Here is a 16620-nt window from a genome sequence, read left to right as displayed (position 1 = left end):
ACATGGTACCCGCTGGTGAGATCTGAAGTTTGGGGGTGGGGGTTGTCCCACTGGATAAGGCAGAAATTTTTAGCGCATCTTGAAGAAGTAGGGTGAGGAAGGGTCTCAAGTAAGACTGAGCATGAGCAATATCAGTCCTGCAGGTTCCCCAGACTCCCCTCGCAACTTGCCTTAGCACTGGGGTTAGAATATATTTTCCTCTGAGGTCTCTTCCTCCTCATCTTTGCTACGTATTAGCTGATTTCTTTTAGAAACAACACATAGCTCAGCACCTTTTCCCGTATTGAAGGATTCTGATTTTTCTAACGAATCAGGTTTTCTTGTGACAGCAACGAGCTGTCCCATAAACTATTCATTTAAAGGTAGCTCCTAGTGCGTCCCTGAGGATGAGTGGCCAGGAGGCAGTGGCTGAACGTGCCTTGCGCTCCGGCTGCTGAGACACTTTGGCTCAGGCTAGGTTTGGGCAACCAGCCAACCCTCCTGGCTGTGCCAGGACACTGCCAGGCCCACGGTGTGAGCGTACATGCCACTGCTGACAGCACAGCTAGCTGCAGGAGAGGGCTTCCCAGCTGAGACCAGCACAGGCTACACGACATGAATTCTCATCGAGGAGAAAACTCCAATTTTACTGAATGCAGGGACAGCTGAAAAGTGGGAGCTCTGGCAGATCCAGGGCATCCACAGTGTCTTCGTGTTGCAAGAACAGTGGGCAGGCATTTAGCCAAAATGTCCCAGAGAAGCCCTGGCAAGGGGCTGTGCTCAATGTGGTCAAGTAAGGCAAAAAATCCCTTGGGGACCAGTGCCGATCTGCCCCGGGGGAAAAAATTCCTTCCCGACCCCAGACCAGTGCACCTGCAGCATCTTCATGATGAAAAAAGAAGCATCTAATTGCTGCAAGAGCAGCAGGCAGGAACTGACCCAAAATGGCGTAGAGGAGCCCTGGCAAAGGGGCTCTGCTCAGTGCTGCAGAGGAAGGAAAAAAAAAATGCCTGGGGACCAGTGCCAATCCTCCCCGGGGGAAAAAAAATCCTTCCTGACCGCAGACCCAGGGCACCAGTGGTGTCTCTCGGTGCTGCAAGAGCAGCAGGCAGTCACTTATTCCAAAATGGCCCAGAGGAGCCCTGGCAAGGGGCCGTGCTCAATGCTGCAGAGGAAGGCAAAAAACCCCCGGGGACCAGTGCCAGTCTTCCCCGAGGGAAAAAATTCCTTCCTGACCCCAGAGCTGGCGATCGGCTATTCCCTGAGCATGTGAGCAAGACCTGCCTCCCGGCCCCACCGGCTGGTCACATCTACCAAGGACACCACCATTGCCCGACCCTTTCCCTTCCACAACTCAGAGACATCTCAGGAACTCCCGAGAGTGGCAAAAAAACCCTGGTCAGATTGACCTTGCGGGGAGAGAATCCTTCCCGTGCCCAGCAGGACACCGGTGGGTGCTCCAGAGCACTGGGGGAAGGTGCTGAAAGCGATAGCCCTTGCAACATCTTCGCAGCCCATTCCTTAGTGGCACTGGCTCCGCGGGGGACAGGGATGGCGAGCTCTGCAGTGCTCCTCAAGCGCCGAGAACGTATTCCCGTGGTCTTGGCAAGCCACCAAGCCAACCTTTGTCACTGCTATCCAGCTGAAAAGGCCTGACAGCCTTGGGCACCTCCAGGAGTTTGTGGCTCTTCTCGTCTCCGCAGGAGCTTGTCTCCATTCCCCGAAGGAAGGATGAAGCAGGATTTCCATCCAGCAGATCTAACTTCGAACATGGCCCTGCTGGGAGCTGGGACTGAAGCAGAGAACCTCCGGCAGCCTCCTCCAGCCTCCAGTCTTCCCCTCTCAGCCGCTCCAGTTAATCCCACCGGCCCCTCAAAGATGTCCTCTCCCACGCCGTGGGGCAGTCCCTGACCAGTTCTGTCCCAGTGGCACAGCCAGCTACGTTGCCGGGTCGTGTCACTGTGACACAGTGGGTGGCAGGGCCCCCCGTGTCACAGTGGAGGACCACACAGGAGGAAGGCCTTCGGGATGCTGGCCCCAAGGCGGTCCCTTGCGCCCAGCGCCGGGGGCTGTCCCTGCCCTTGGTGGCCATGTACTGGGCACAGCTGGGACAGCCTGCTGGCCTCCCTCCCTGTGACCCTGTGCAACTGGCTCCCGGCATCACCGCGGCAGGGCCGGGACAGGTCACAGCCTGGATTTGGCCAGGGGCTTCTCCCTGAGGAAAGGAGAGCAACGTTGTCTGTGGAGGAGTCCAGCGGAGCCCCTTCCCCTAAGACCTAGGGAGACCCCCGTCAGCACAGGGCTTGGGCATTCCTTCTGTAATCCACGCTCCCACCCCAGGGCTCCTGTGAGCAAAGGACGTCGTCCAAAGTCTTGCTGTGATGAGAAGTCCTTGCAGTTATCTCCTGCTCTGCTCGTCTTGTTCATAAAGCGTAGCGGCTGGACCTGGGAGCGTGGGAAACGGCCCGTCCTGCCTCGCACCTCTGCAGAGTCAGCTTCCCGAGCGATGGCCATGGCCTCGGCTTCTGCAGGACTTGATGATCCTTATGGGTCCCTTCCAGCTTGAGATATTCTATGATTCAATCTTTGGCCACTCTCCAGTGACCAACATACTTCTTGCAATATTGTGCCTAAAATGACACATTGCGGTACACCATCCCCACATCAAACAAAATCTCTCATTCCTTCCATCCCTCTCTCCTGCTAGCCCAGGATGACACCTGCTTTTTTCCTCCCCCAACAGCTTATTATCGCCTTGCATTTAATGGTCTCTACTGTAACTTATCCACTCCCACTGTACTGCTGCTCTGCCAGCTCTTTCCCCATTTTGTACTTCAATGTCTGATTTCTCCTTCTAACTGCAGCACTTTGCACTCGCCTTTAGCAAATTTCTTCTCGTTATTTCAGGCCATTTCAAATTCTGATACAGCCCTCAAAAGTGCCTGCATGTATTTTCAAGTCAGTGACAACCACAGATTTTTATACAGGCTATTTATTTCACAGCTCCAGTCATTAATGAAGTTATGGAAAAATACAGGCCCTGCAATAAAATGTATAGTGGTCTCACTCAAAGTACCCTCTCTGGCTACATACCAATAGCTATTCCAAGTGCAATTTTTCTGCTACATTGTGATGATTTAGTTCATTTCCTTCTTTTGCTTGTAAAAAGGATATAGTGAGGCAAAAAGAAAACATTAAATGCATCAGTTTTCTCTGAATCATCCATCGTTTTTTCTCCATCCCCTCATCTTTTCACACTTAATCATGTGTTCCTTCCAATTTCTGCAGTTTCATTTTGATTGATCCTTACAAATCCTCGCTATGCCATTTTTTCCTTCACATCAGAAGATTGCTGCTGGGCCATTAAAAAAAGCACGACTCTTCAGTTATCCCACCCATCATCTCCCAAAAGGACCCAGACACCAACACCCACACTTACCAAAACTGCCTTTTGAGGTCCTTATTCTGCTCATCTCATCTCCCTGCTTTCTCAAAAGCACCAAATGCCAACTCCGCAGCCGCTTTCACCTGAATTACCTCTGACTTTAAGATTTTTAACCACTTCTAATAACCCTGACTGTAATCCAGAACAGCCAACTCTACAATAACGCTGTACTTTCTGAAACACAAACTCTGTCCTCTTGAAAAAAATCTATTAACTCTTTGTCTTTTCAAGTCTTCCTGCGTTACTTTCTCAAAAGCTACCCAAGTAGCAAATACCTTCCATTTCCACCAGACTTCATAATTTGAGCATACTGGTGGATGAAAAATTGGAGATTAGCCCACAATGTGTGGCCAGCTGTATCCTGGGCTGCATCAAAGGAATTGTGACCAGCAGGTCAAGGGAGGTGATTCTGCCCCTCTACTCTGCTCTGGTGAGACCCCCCTGCAGTACTGCGTCCAGCTCTGGGGTGCCCAACATAAGAAGAAGATGGACCTGTTGGAGCGAGTCCAGAGGAGGGACATGAAGATGATCAGGGGGCTGGAGCACCTCTCCTATGAGGACAGGCTGAGAGAGTTGGGGTTGTTCAGCCTGGAGAAGAGAAAGCTTCAGGGACAACTCATTGAGGTCTTTCAACATACAAAGAGGGCTTATAAGAAAGATGGAGAGAGACTTTTTACCAGAGCCTGTAGTAACAGGACAAGGGGCAACAGTTTTAAACTGAAAGAGGGTACATTTACATTGAATATAAGGAGGAAATATTTTATGATGAGGGTAGTGAGACAACGGGAACAGGTTGCTCAGAGAAGTTGTGGATGCCCCATCACGGTCAGGGCCAGGTTGGACGGGGCTTTGAGCAACCTGATCTAGTGAAATATGTACCTGCACAATGGCAGCTGGGCATGAACTGGATGATCTTTAAGAGGTCCCTTCCAACTCAAACCCTTCTGTGATTCTATGATTCCCAAGCTTTGGAAATACAGGCACTGTTGATGCTCAGCATCATGCCTCTAGCCCTTCCTGAACCACAGATCTCTCTGTTCCAGTGCTGCAGTTGAACTCCCAAAGTCTCTGCAATGCCCATCAACCATTTTTGACATATATTGACAATGAGCTCCTCCTGTGTATTCCTCATACTGGTGTACAGATGTGTCAGCTTAACATGTTGCTTTATTCTCCCTCCTGCCTCTTACAGTCCCTGCTCCAATGAATAATTCATTTACATCAATGAAATGCAACAGTCTGTCAGGACACAGAGTTTCATAGCAGAAGCAAAGACAGAAACCAAAAGTCCAAGCCCCTCCACCATTTGGATTTGAGCCCCTAAAGACTAGAAATAACAAGTATTGATTGTTTTCTTTCTCTTGGCTAGAAATGCTGTTTAGGAGTCACAAGTCTTTCCTGAAAGTTTATTTGTAACTAGCATGCTTCCATGAAGAAAGGTTCTGAGAAGTCAGCATTTTTGACTGACCAGCCAACCAACCTTTCCCTACAACCTGCCAAAACACATCATTGGAAGAAGACTGGTCAGCTATTAAGAGGACCTTAGAGCAGTCAAAACACTCAGTACCCAAGGAGTACATTGCTACAATAGTTCACACACAGAAAGGTCCCTCCTGTCACCAAAGAAACCCACTCTTAACTGCAGTGCCGATGTCTTTATTACTATAAAAATCTATAATCACACATTACTGCTTAAGGACACCGTACCTTTGAGAAAGCTTCAGGTCTGCACAAAATACTCCAGTTATGGCAACAAGTCTTATTTTAATTCTATATAATTTCAGGATGACCACAAGTTGGAGACTTTCTCTTTACAGAGGTCATCAAATTCAAACAGAAGTAAAGACACCGTTAATTCAACACCCAGGCAAACTTTTGTTAAGAGATTTATTAAGCCTCTAAATATCAGCGTTACCAAGTATCCACCATGAATCAAAAGCATGATGGTCTGTTTCTGTATTACACTTTAAGGCCCATCTTCTTTAAGCCAAAGATATGTATTTTAGTTCAATATTTCTTGAAGTGATAGACTAGCTCTCCAAACACAACCTGAATTGTATACTCTTAGCCTCTAGAATTGAAATTATTTACCAGTTGCCAGGCTGATTTGCCTATTTATATTCACTGACAGATACCCCATGGTCTTCTCCGGCTACTTAACACTTTAGATTTGGGACAGTTTGTGAAAGCCAAACTAACTCAGTCATGCGCAAAGCTACCAGAAGTATTTTTACACAGGTTTGTGCCACACTACTACCCATCTCCACGCTACCACTGATCTATTTTGGAGTCCTTCCATTTGGGAATGCTTTCTTGAAAGCCTGAAACCTTGACAGTTTAGTCTAATAGTTTACGTTGCTTAAACAGGCATCTGAACTGCATCTCACTGAGTACCTTTTTTCCAGCCAGCACTGCACCCTGGACATCAGCAACAGGTGAGTGTGTAAGAATGAGATACATGAAATTTCTAGCTAAGGACGTCAGATGCAGTTATGGGGATTTTTACAAGCCATACACTGTGACCAGAATCTAACAAGTGGTATTCATTTTACTGAGGCTTGGAGCTGGCTATTATTTCCCTACTTCTAGGGTTTTTTTCAGATATTATACAGCACCACTCAAGAAAATCTCTTTCTAAGAGGGAGGGAAAAGTGGACAGAGAGAGGTTTTAAAATTCAGATCAGTATTATCCACGCTGCTGCTTACTCTAATCCTAACATTCACCCAAATACTAGATTGGTGGGTCAGGGAAGATGAGGACAACACTGGAAAAAGAGGAGTCAAAGGAGTACAAACAGAACAGTCAGTCTGCAGCCCAGAAGTGCAGGAGCATTATTTCAAATCCTGAACTAAGCCAGTACATGTTAATAATTCTTACTTACGGGGTTACTGGAATCCTGATCCCCACTATCCATCTGGAAGATTAAATATCACAAGCATTGGCTGTGAACAACAAAGACTTTCCTTTGGCACTCCTGGCAGAGCTGCAGTCCAAGAACTGAGCCTCACTACACTTGATCCATTAGACATAGCCAGGCTTCTTAAGAGTTTGACAAGCATATGATCTGTATAAAACAACTTCCCTCTAAAACGTCTCATGTTTGTCATCTAGGTGAGATTATAAGTATCTTTATATAATGTTTTAAGCATGTAACCAAGAATATATAGTATATAGTTAGCCCTTACTCAGCAAATGGTGATCATATCATTGAATCACATGAACAAGAACCTGAACAATTGGAATTTTGCATTTTCAAATTTCTCTATGATGGCTAGAGGCAGTAACTGATCTTATGATGACCTGAAATTGAATTAAAAGCATCATATACTATTCAGTTTAAAACTGATCTGAAGCATTTTTAATGTATCAACATTAGCTTCCTCACCTCCCCAAGAGGAATATGTTGGTTAATTACCCTTGCAGATCAAAAGGTCATATGGGATGAAAATTCTTTTAGAAGAGGAATCTTTAATCTAACAGACAAAAAAAAAAAAAAAATCAACATTTGGTTACCTGAAGTTGGAGAAAGAAGCAAAGTAAATATCAAGTATGTATTTAAATTGTAAGGATATGATATTGGGGGGAATCTGATTATGTAGAACAGATTTTTATAGTGGGGACTCTTTCTGTATCAGGACCTGAACATGGGACTAGTATTTTTGCTCTGCTACCTTCTATGGTTCTTCATGAAGACTAAACCCAGAGGAAGTGGCGTAAGTTCTTGCAACTCTGAAATAAAGTTAGTTATCAGCGTTTGATAGCTTGGCTGAACAGTCCATTAATTCAGACCGGTCATCTGTTAGCAAATCATAGGGGAGAAAAACAAACTTTGAATTCACTTATCACTAGCATATGACTATAAAGAGAAGTCTTTGAGTATGCTGAACAGCTGTTGAAACCGATGAGGGATGGAGGGGTAAGCTGGGCCAGAGGGCACTGGGTAGGAGACAGGAGCAGCACAGTGTGTCATTATGGTGGTCCTTTAACTAGAGGACCAGCACAGGCCAGCAACAAGCAAAGCCATTTAGGGAGCCAGATGCTGGGCCAGTGTCCGATTCCACTGTGGTTTGTCCTAGAAGAGCTCAACTATAAATGCAGAGCACTCACAAAAGACTGCAGTTCTTGCAAATACACAAAAGTTGCCAGCAAGTCTAAGAGCTCTGCGCTGATTATGGTCAGCTTGGTGATGTCATTTTCAGGATCAATAATAATGTCAAGAATCAAAGGACTGTTAAAAGGCTACTGCTCCAGCCTACTCACCTAAAGGGACACTCTAGAGTGCATAGGATCCCATCAAACTGGTCCTGACACTGTATATGTTCTGGTGAATATCCAGCACAGAAAGCTATGATAATGGTAAATTAATTAGTGGAGCCCATAAAAAAGACGCAGAAAACTATCTTACAGCTTTAAACCAAGACTCAGTATTTTTTAAAGACAATAATCTGTAGTTCAAAAGCATTTATGAATCTACTGGAAATTCCAGGGCATTATCTGTGTAAAGGAAGTGTGGTTAGATCATCACAATTGTGTAAGTTATGGCTAGAAACTTTAAAAGAAAAAGGAAAGCTTTGTTATATTTTGTGTTTTGAAGTTCATACCTGATTTAGAGACATTCATACTCAGATAATCCCTCTGATAAGGGTGAGAAAAACTCATCCAAAATCCTATAGTATGGCAGGATTAGGTACAGCATTTGACACTGTCCTACACAACATCCTTGTCTCTAAATTGGAGAGACATGGATTTGATGGATGGACCACTTGGTGGATAAAGAATTGGCTGGATAGTCACATTCAGAGTTGTGGTCAATGGCTCAATGTCTGAGTGGAGACCACTGACACTGGTGTTCCTCAGAGATCAGTAATGGGACCGGTGCTGTTTAACATCTTTGTCGGTGACACGGACAGTGGGATTGAGTGCACCCTCAGCAGGTTTGCCGACAACACCAAGCTGTGAGCTGCGGTCGACACACTGGAGGGACGGGATGCCATCCAGAGGGACCCTGACAGGCTGGAGAGGTGGGACTGTGCGAACCTCATGAAGTTCAACAAGGTCAAGTACAAGGTCCTGTACATGGGTCGGGGCAATCCCAAGCACAAATACAGGCTGGGCGATGAATGGATTGAGAGCAGCTCTGCAGAGGAGTTGGGGTTGTTGATGGACAAGATGCTCAAAGTGAGCCAGCAACGTGTGCTCACAGCCCAGAAAGCCAACTGTACCCTGCGCTGTGTCAAAAGAAGCATGGCCAGCAGGTCGAGGGAGGTGATTCTCCCCCTCTCCTCCGCTCTTGTGAGATCCCACCTGAAGTACTGTGTCCAGCTCTGGGGGTTCCAACATAAGGACACAGACCTGCTCAAGCGAGTCCAGAGGAGGGCCAGGAAGGTGATCAGAGGGCTAGAACACCTCTCCTACGAAGACAGGCTGAGGGAGTTGGGATTGTTCAGTCTGGAGAAGAGAAGGCTCCAGGGAGATCTTATAGCAGCTTTCCAGTACCTAAAGGGGGATTACAAGAAAGCCAGAGAGGGACTTTTTACACAAGCATGTGGTAACAGGACAAGGGGCAATGACTTTAAACTGAAAGAGGGTAGATTTAGATTAGATGTAAGGAAGAAGTTCTTTATTGTGAGGGTGGTGAGACACTGGCACAGGTTGCCCAGAGAGGCTGTGGATGCCCCATCCCTGGCAGTGTTTGAGGCCAGTTCGGATGGGGCTTTGAGCAACCTGGTCTGGTGGAAGGTGTCCCTGCCCATGGCGGGGGGGTTGGGACTAGATGATCTTTAAGGTCCCTTCCAACCCAAACCGTTCTGTGATTCGATAGCCCAGCCCTAAGTTAATGATCATCTACTTTGTGTAAAAAAAGCTATTAAGAAGATTCCATTGCTTCAAGAGTAGGGCAGATCTTGTACTCTCAGCCTGCAGGAGCTTTAATCTGTGATGTTTCATCAATGTATTTAGTAGAACTGGATTCTTAATCTGCATAATCTTTAACTAGAGTAAGTATTCATTCACAACTGAAGCTAAATACAGACAGTAAGTAATAATTTAACATCTAAGCTCAGATTTACATCTAAGAACAGATTGTAACCGAGCACCATATCAATTTGACAGTAAAAGCAAGGCAAGGAACGTGAACAGCTTTATATACACACACAAAGTATCACATAACTGGTTTGAAATAGGAACTAGTTTCCAGGGGCTATGAGCACCTCCAAAAGTCCTTTCATTTCAAGAGGAATTGTGCACACTGTTAACAAATTACTGATGCCATGCAAGCACTTACATCCAGAAGTTAGCTGGTTCTTTATCTGAAACTGTCCACCCCCCACCTCCCAAGTAACAGCAATCGGTAGCAAGAGCTTCTGTTTCCCCAGATTTAGCCAAGCTTCCTTTTACACAAAAAACATGAAGAACCACCAAATGAATACAGAATTTTAAGAGCTGAAAGAGTAATTATTTTCTTAAGAAACTCAGAGATGTGATACAAAAGAAACAAGACCACATATAAAATTACAGGTTGATGTTATGTTTAACTATTTCTGTTAAAGCCACAGATGATATCTAGTACGTAATCATGTTAAAAAGTAAGTTTCAAGAAAGCTTTACTATGAAAATGAAATGAAATTTGGTGAGGTTTAACAAATTTCATAACCTTAGCTACTGTGAAAATATTACTTTACTTGAAATGCATTCAGAATTTCAAATTCCTGAAATGCAAAATGTTCAAACCATAAGTAGTCTGCTATAGTTATATAGCTATTCTCTGAAATGAAGTATTAGCCCTCATAACAAAGAAAAAAAAAAAAAATCTCTTCTCCACTTTTTTTTCTCTTCTTTTTTTACATAAAGGAAGGATAAGAAATGCTCACAAAACAAGTCACTTTGCAATTTTAAAAGGTTACTACAGAATAAAAAGGTACATTCCTTTCTTTCCTTGTGACTATACTATGTTGTAAGCAAGACTATGCCTAAATTCAGAGAATGCTTGACGTTTTAGCTGCACAAGCATTAAATGTCATATTTATCACTGAAGAGTCCAATGGCATACTTCAATGGCATCAACCTTCACAGTATGAGATAGGAAAGCAGTCGTTCAGTTGTACTCAGATTGTTGCTTGCTTGCACCATGGTGTAATTGTATTTAACCTGGAATCTAGTGAGAACTCACCCTGACCTTTCATGTTTCCCTGAAAAAGCTTTTCTACACTTTTTTAATATAAACCAACAGACACAGAGGATGAACAGCTCTTCGGTTCTTTCATTGACTATAAAAAGCAGGTTTTCTTTAAATCAATAGCTTAATAGTTATGCTAAATATAGCTTTTGCCACATTTCTTGCTTGTAATTCAACGTAATTCTTCTTGGTACCTCAGTCATCATCTTGCTGATTTCTTTTCTGTCAACGGAACAGGAGAGTTCATAATGTTAGGACACAGTTATCTGAAGTAAGAGCACAAATAAATCATGACAAGTGTTTCCAGATGCAATGGATGTTAGAAAATGACTGCATTTCTAAGCCATTTTTTGAATGGTAAGAGATAATGTTTCCAGCAAATGGAACAGAACAATATCAGCCTTCTCCCCCATCCCAAACTACAGGATTTTATTTCCAGTAAAGAACAAGATTTGCCCCATACGTTAACCAAAGGAATATACAAGAACCATAAAACATGATGGTGGTGGAAGAAGTCAGTGGTCAAGATGAAGACAACCTGTCCTCCCTTCCCTAGCTTACAAAGATGTCATGTTTTCACGCCACTGTCCATCAAAGGAACAGAGAAATTGTATTGAAAAAGGAACAAGTGTTTGTTTTTCCTAATATACTTATCTTTTAAAGTTCTTAAAAGCATTAGCTTCAGCCATTCAAAAAAATACATTTCCATTTATACTACATTGGTATTTACATTTATGTTAATTATAAAAGCACAATTCCAGGCACTTTGATGTTGCTGTGTCACAAAGATGGAAGGTCAGAAATTTTTTTCACTACTTCTTACCAGTTTAAGAAAGTCAATTAATTTGTGAACATCCTCTCCTGTAGAAAGGTCCACAAAATCTTTCGGCAGTCGGTAACTCAGGTATGGGCTAGGCTGGACAGTGACTTTACTGTTCGTACAACGGAAAACTGGATAGTCCTTTGGAAAAGATATTTGATAAGAAAAGAACAGTGTATGTGAATAAAACTAGCGACATTTCTTGAACTCCTCCATGACATCGTCTGAGTCACTTTGCCAATGAGTTTATTTGGCATTCATTCAAGTAAACCTGTGCTTTCTAAAAATTGTAGTTTTCTCATTAAAACTCTGCCCACTTAAGCAAAAGTTAAAATGTTAATAAGCATCAAATAAAGGCATTAATTCCCTCACTTTAAAGTTTCTACACTGTATCAATTATTAATGCATTTAATACACATACACTTATAACAGTGATGTAACAACGGAGCTGTAAGGAACTTTGTGCAATAGTATCTACATAAATATGTGGATAAAGAAAATATTTATAATAGAATCCCTAAACTTGTCTTCACAGGTTCCTTGTTTAAACCCATGTTTGCAAATATAACCTTACTGAAATTATGATCCAAGTTTTCCAACCAATCTACTTACTGAAGGGAAAATTATCTCTATAAAATATCCAAAAATATCTCTAAATGCACAATTGTAGCAACAGGTTTTGGGTAACCTGATATAATTTTCAGTTGAACACATTGACATACAACATAATTGCCCACTCTATGGCAATAAATAGCTTCATTTTAAAGACAGAAGTTCAGTAACTTCAGACCAGATTCTGTGATCAATGTATGCTGAAGCATGAAGGTGAGTCATTCTGCTTTTCATCCAGGCTTACACCAGACAAAACTTTGTAAAGCATCTGGCACTGAGAAAAAGAAATCCTCCAAACAAAATTCAGGTGTCCCACGGACAGCTCAAGAATTGGGAGTGTTTTAACAAAGGAGACACAGCTTTCAGCAGGACGGTTCATTGGATGGGTTTTCATACAGCAATAGCCACACAGTGAGACTAAGAGAAAATGAAATGAATGATAGCCTGCAAAGTGGAGTATTTCTCTTTCAATGTGTTATGAAAATGGCGACAGAACTAAAGCAAAGCTCAAATGTTAAAATTAGTGCAATAAAACATGTCATTTCAGTTAGCTCTAATGCAGTTTAATAGCTAGAAAATAAAGAAAAGCCCATGCTGTCCAAGGACTTGTTAAGATGTGCAAGTCTCAAGCATGCAGTGAGAAAAAAGTTGGAGTACAAATTAAGATTATTCCTCCCTCTCTGTATTAACGGGAAGTTATTTGTTTTTACAGAGGCAATGCAGCTTGGAAGAGGGATAGAAAAGCCCTGCTCTGCAAGTCCAGGGAGTTCAACCAGAGGACAATGCTTCCCTGAGGGTATCCAATATGAGGGAGAGACAGAAGTTAAGCTTCTTTTTGCCTTCCCCCAAACATAAATCTAGAGCTCTGGGAAACTGTATGACAGATATCAGGAACAAAGCAGAACTAAGTGATTAAATAGAAAAGTAACAGCGTTTAAGAGAAACTGAGAAGAGCACATCAAAACTGCATAAAAGCAAGTTTCACGGCATTTTCTTTGCAATGTGGTCAAAGCTGCAATATGGGCTTGTACTTACTGTTTGAACTAAAGATTCCCTTGCAGGCATTTAAAACTAGCATGCAATAGTTGTTGGGATTAACTACTGTATAATATGGTAGATTCTACTTACAAAGAGTTTATGTTTCATGATGTAAAGAATCTATTCACTTCAATGGGATTTGCATCACAATTTGATTATAACAAAGAAAGAGAGAAAAAAAAAAGGCCCTAATGCCTGTTGGATTTGTTAGTCAGCCTCCCTCACCGCAGGGCTGTACCTGTTCTGTTGCTTCCCCTTCATCCTGGTGTCCTTTCAAGTTTTTCCCAGAGGTCAGTTCTTCCCATGTAAATAGCAGGGAATCTGTTACTTCACCAAATGGGTTAAAATCTATTAACCAAATCTTACCCTGCGATGGAACAATAGAAGAATTACAACAAGCCACAGAATTAAGACCAAAAAAAAAAAAAAAAGGAAGAAAAAAAGCAGAATACACCTATATTACTGTAGTATGCTTGGTCTTTAGATAAAAAGATGTCAAAATTGAAATCACCTGGTTTTAAGCACTTAAAATATTCTAACATTATTTACATTAGACAGTTTTAAAACACAGCAAGCTATGAATTACTAATTTTTTTAATTTTTTTTTTTTGTTAAACTGAAGATCAAATAGAGCTCAAATAAACTGAATTCAGTTCTATGCAAGGTGCTTTCAGATGAGTCCACAGAAGTTCTGTCTAATCCCCATGGTCCTCCAAGATCCCCAGAGAGCATGAACAAGGCATATATATTAAAAAAAACCCAACAAACCAAACCACCCAACACCACCCCCAAACAAACAAAAACCCCCACCCAAACAGGGATTTTGCTTTCCATCAAAAGCCACCTCAGCACTGCTGTACATTCAGCAGTCTACAAGAATTGCTGTTCTTGGTCTCAGGAGGAACTCTAAACATACAGAGCAGGGTCTGCAAAATGCTAGCGGAGATCATGAAAGCTGAAAGGTGCTGCACAGATATAGATAAAGAATAACTTAAAGGCATTTTTAATATAGCCATTACTAGTAGTCCAGACTAGTTTCTCCTGCCTCATCTTTAATACATTTGTGTTCCAAACAGTTCTGGTAGCATGCACTACAGCATGCCTGTTTTATGGCTGAAAAATGAAAGCAGAGAGACTAACAAGACACATTAAAGGTAACAGAGACGTCTGCGGGGGAGCAAGAAATAGTTTGCGTTCCTTGAGTCATCTCAAGATACAACCCCCAGCACAGGGCCATCTTTTCTTACCCAAGAAAGTGTCATCTATTCTCATAAAACAAAACATTATAATAAATTATAATGAAATATGACTACAACTGCTAGTAAGAATTTGCAAACCAAGTACTACATCTGGAAGAAATCAGATCTATCAAATATGGAAAGAAAAAGGTTGCTGTAACATAAGCAGGACTGAAGGGTTTTATTGTGTTTATTAAAGATCAACTGGAATTTGAAAACAAACCTGAAGACTGTGCAGCTACTAAAATCTTATTTTGCTTTCTCTTTCTTTCCCTCATTCCTGAAGGATCTTCTTTCTTTAAAAGATCTTCCCTATCTTGATACAAACAGCGAACATCTTCAATGATTTACACTACAGCGATCTGGTTTCTAACTTACAAAGATGCTTTTGAAGCCTTCAGTCACGGAGTAACATGGAGACTTCCTCTCCCACCCACACTGCCTAAGCTACCCCCACAGGCACTAACGCACTATAGAATAGGAAACGCATGGAAACCCGTACAACAGAGAACAGAAATGCTCTGCGAGATACTCATGCAGGTGCGGGGAGTCCCAGCACAGATGAAACCAGTGATGCTACTTGTAAACTGGAACTGAGCCAGCATCGTGACCAGTGAGCGTGTGGTTGCACGCAGGCTTTCACAGGTTTCTCAGGGCAGATCCACGGGGTACAGCTCTCACAGAGAAAATTTTAAGAAGCCAATGCACTGCAACAGTAGTACTGAAACCAGACAAAAGAAACTGCGAATTGTGGGGACACAGACCCGTGCGGTTTCTTTCTTGTGTCGGAAGGGTGAAGAAACACTGATCTTCTAGTGCAACACCTCTGCACAAATAGACACCATCGGTGCAGAGGGTGAACAGGGGCAAGCTCTGCTATCATTTTCCATCTCTGCTCCTCTTCAAAAGGCAGTCACAAATTCTTATTATAAGTGATGTTTTACTATTGCTAATGGGGACATCTTATTAGCTCCAAGGCAGCAGGAGGAGGAATCTGTAATTTTAGATTCATTCTATCACACTAGAAAAACAAGCTAATGAACCAATTTAATCACAGACAGAAGCAACGGCTGGTAAAGTTCGTTAAGCAGTTCAGAGAACTTTTCCTTGCATCAGAAGTGTTTATACTTAACAAAGGACTTCCCTATGAAAGGCTTTCACAGAGACTTCTCCTCGCCCCAAGTACATGAAACTTAGCTTTTTCATAGGAACTCAAAATCGTTTCTCTAAAGAAGAAATGTACCCTGGAAAAAACTGAAAATTGGGTTTGAGACTACTGAAAGCAACACCTGTTTTTTGTGAGCACCACCAGTATCTCTCCCTCCCTGCAGACAGCAGTACACCATCTACAACACCAACTGTTTTTCTTGAGACGGCCTTAAATCTGCACTGAGCTTTGGTAGCTGCAAATTGATGAGATGTAGCAAAACAAACTAAATATCCCTTTTCAAGGCTCATTGATGGGAATGTATATAACTCCGGGTCAGTAACCAAAATCCCTTTTCTTAAGACTAAATGCTCTTTCAAGTCTTACATGCAATGTCATGATTTAAAGGTAGTTTCAGATTACTTGCACCGTGTAGTCCACTGCACTAAAGAGCACTAGTTAAGCTATTTACCTGCCATCTGGTATTAGTAATCTTTGTCATATGAGAGCACTGAAATGCACAAGTCAGGAAAGCGAAGTTGTACATATCTGGAGGGGAAAAAACCCAACCTGTATTAAATAAGATTTTTTTCTCGTCCTAAAACGGGAACCAATAGATTTACCATACCACGTCAGCTTCACACTTTGTTTTACTAAAGCATTAAGCAACATGCTGCTGAAAGGAACTGCCTATGACAAAGACTGTTCAAAGGAATTTAAAAGATAGATAAAATGCAAACTGAACTGTTACATCTCCCTAACTCCAGCTGAACCTTCCTGCAGAGTGACCATGTTCACAAGGCAGAGACACAAGCACTAGTTCGCACATTAACAGCAGCAGCTGTGAGCTAGCAGTGGTCTGGAGGCACTCACTGCACTTCTTTGTCTTACCACAGCGACTTGTCTTGAACGTAGTTACAAGTTGTTAACACCTGGGAGATAATACAAAGAGCAACAGCAGAGCTGATTCTCAGGCTTGTCAGCTGTTGCACAACGACTGTGAACCACTAGCAGCAAAAAAACCAAAACAAAACAGAAGTGGATCCAAATGAAAACAGGCTACCAGTCCTGCAACACAACCTCTTCAGGACTAGGTCTCCAGATCATCCAACTTGGAAGACTGTATGACACTGTTTCTTCCTTAAAAGATGACTTGCCTGAGAAGT

At 42.6% G+C, this 16620-nt stretch overlaps 1 protein-coding gene across 2 annotated transcripts in view; it reads right to left on the bottom strand.

The window, feature by feature from the left end:
• Positions 1-9546: 9546 nt before the first annotated feature.
• The window catches only part of CDC123 (cell division cycle 123), a 35161-nt gene continuing 28087 nt past the window's right edge, over positions 9547-16620 (bottom strand). For both annotated transcript variants that reach the window (XM_049814470.1, XM_049814471.1), the window contains 3 exons: positions 13308-13436; positions 11423-11560; positions 9547-10821 (listed from right to left, as the gene is read on the bottom strand). In XM_049814470.1, the coding sequence (XP_049670427.1) occupies positions 10795-10821; positions 11423-11560; positions 13308-13436 (294 nt within the window). In that variant the 3' untranslated portion in view covers positions 9547-10794. The remainder of the gene's footprint in view (positions 10822-11422; positions 11561-13307; positions 13437-16620) is intronic.

Source organism: Accipiter gentilis, chromosome 11 (assembly GCF_929443795.1).
Source record: "Accipiter gentilis chromosome 11, bAccGen1.1, whole genome shotgun sequence".
Taxonomy (NCBI): Eukaryota; Metazoa; Chordata; class Aves; order Accipitriformes; family Accipitridae; genus Astur; species Astur gentilis.
Note: the sequence above shows the minus strand (reverse complement) of the source record. Positions and strands in the feature narration are given on the sequence as shown.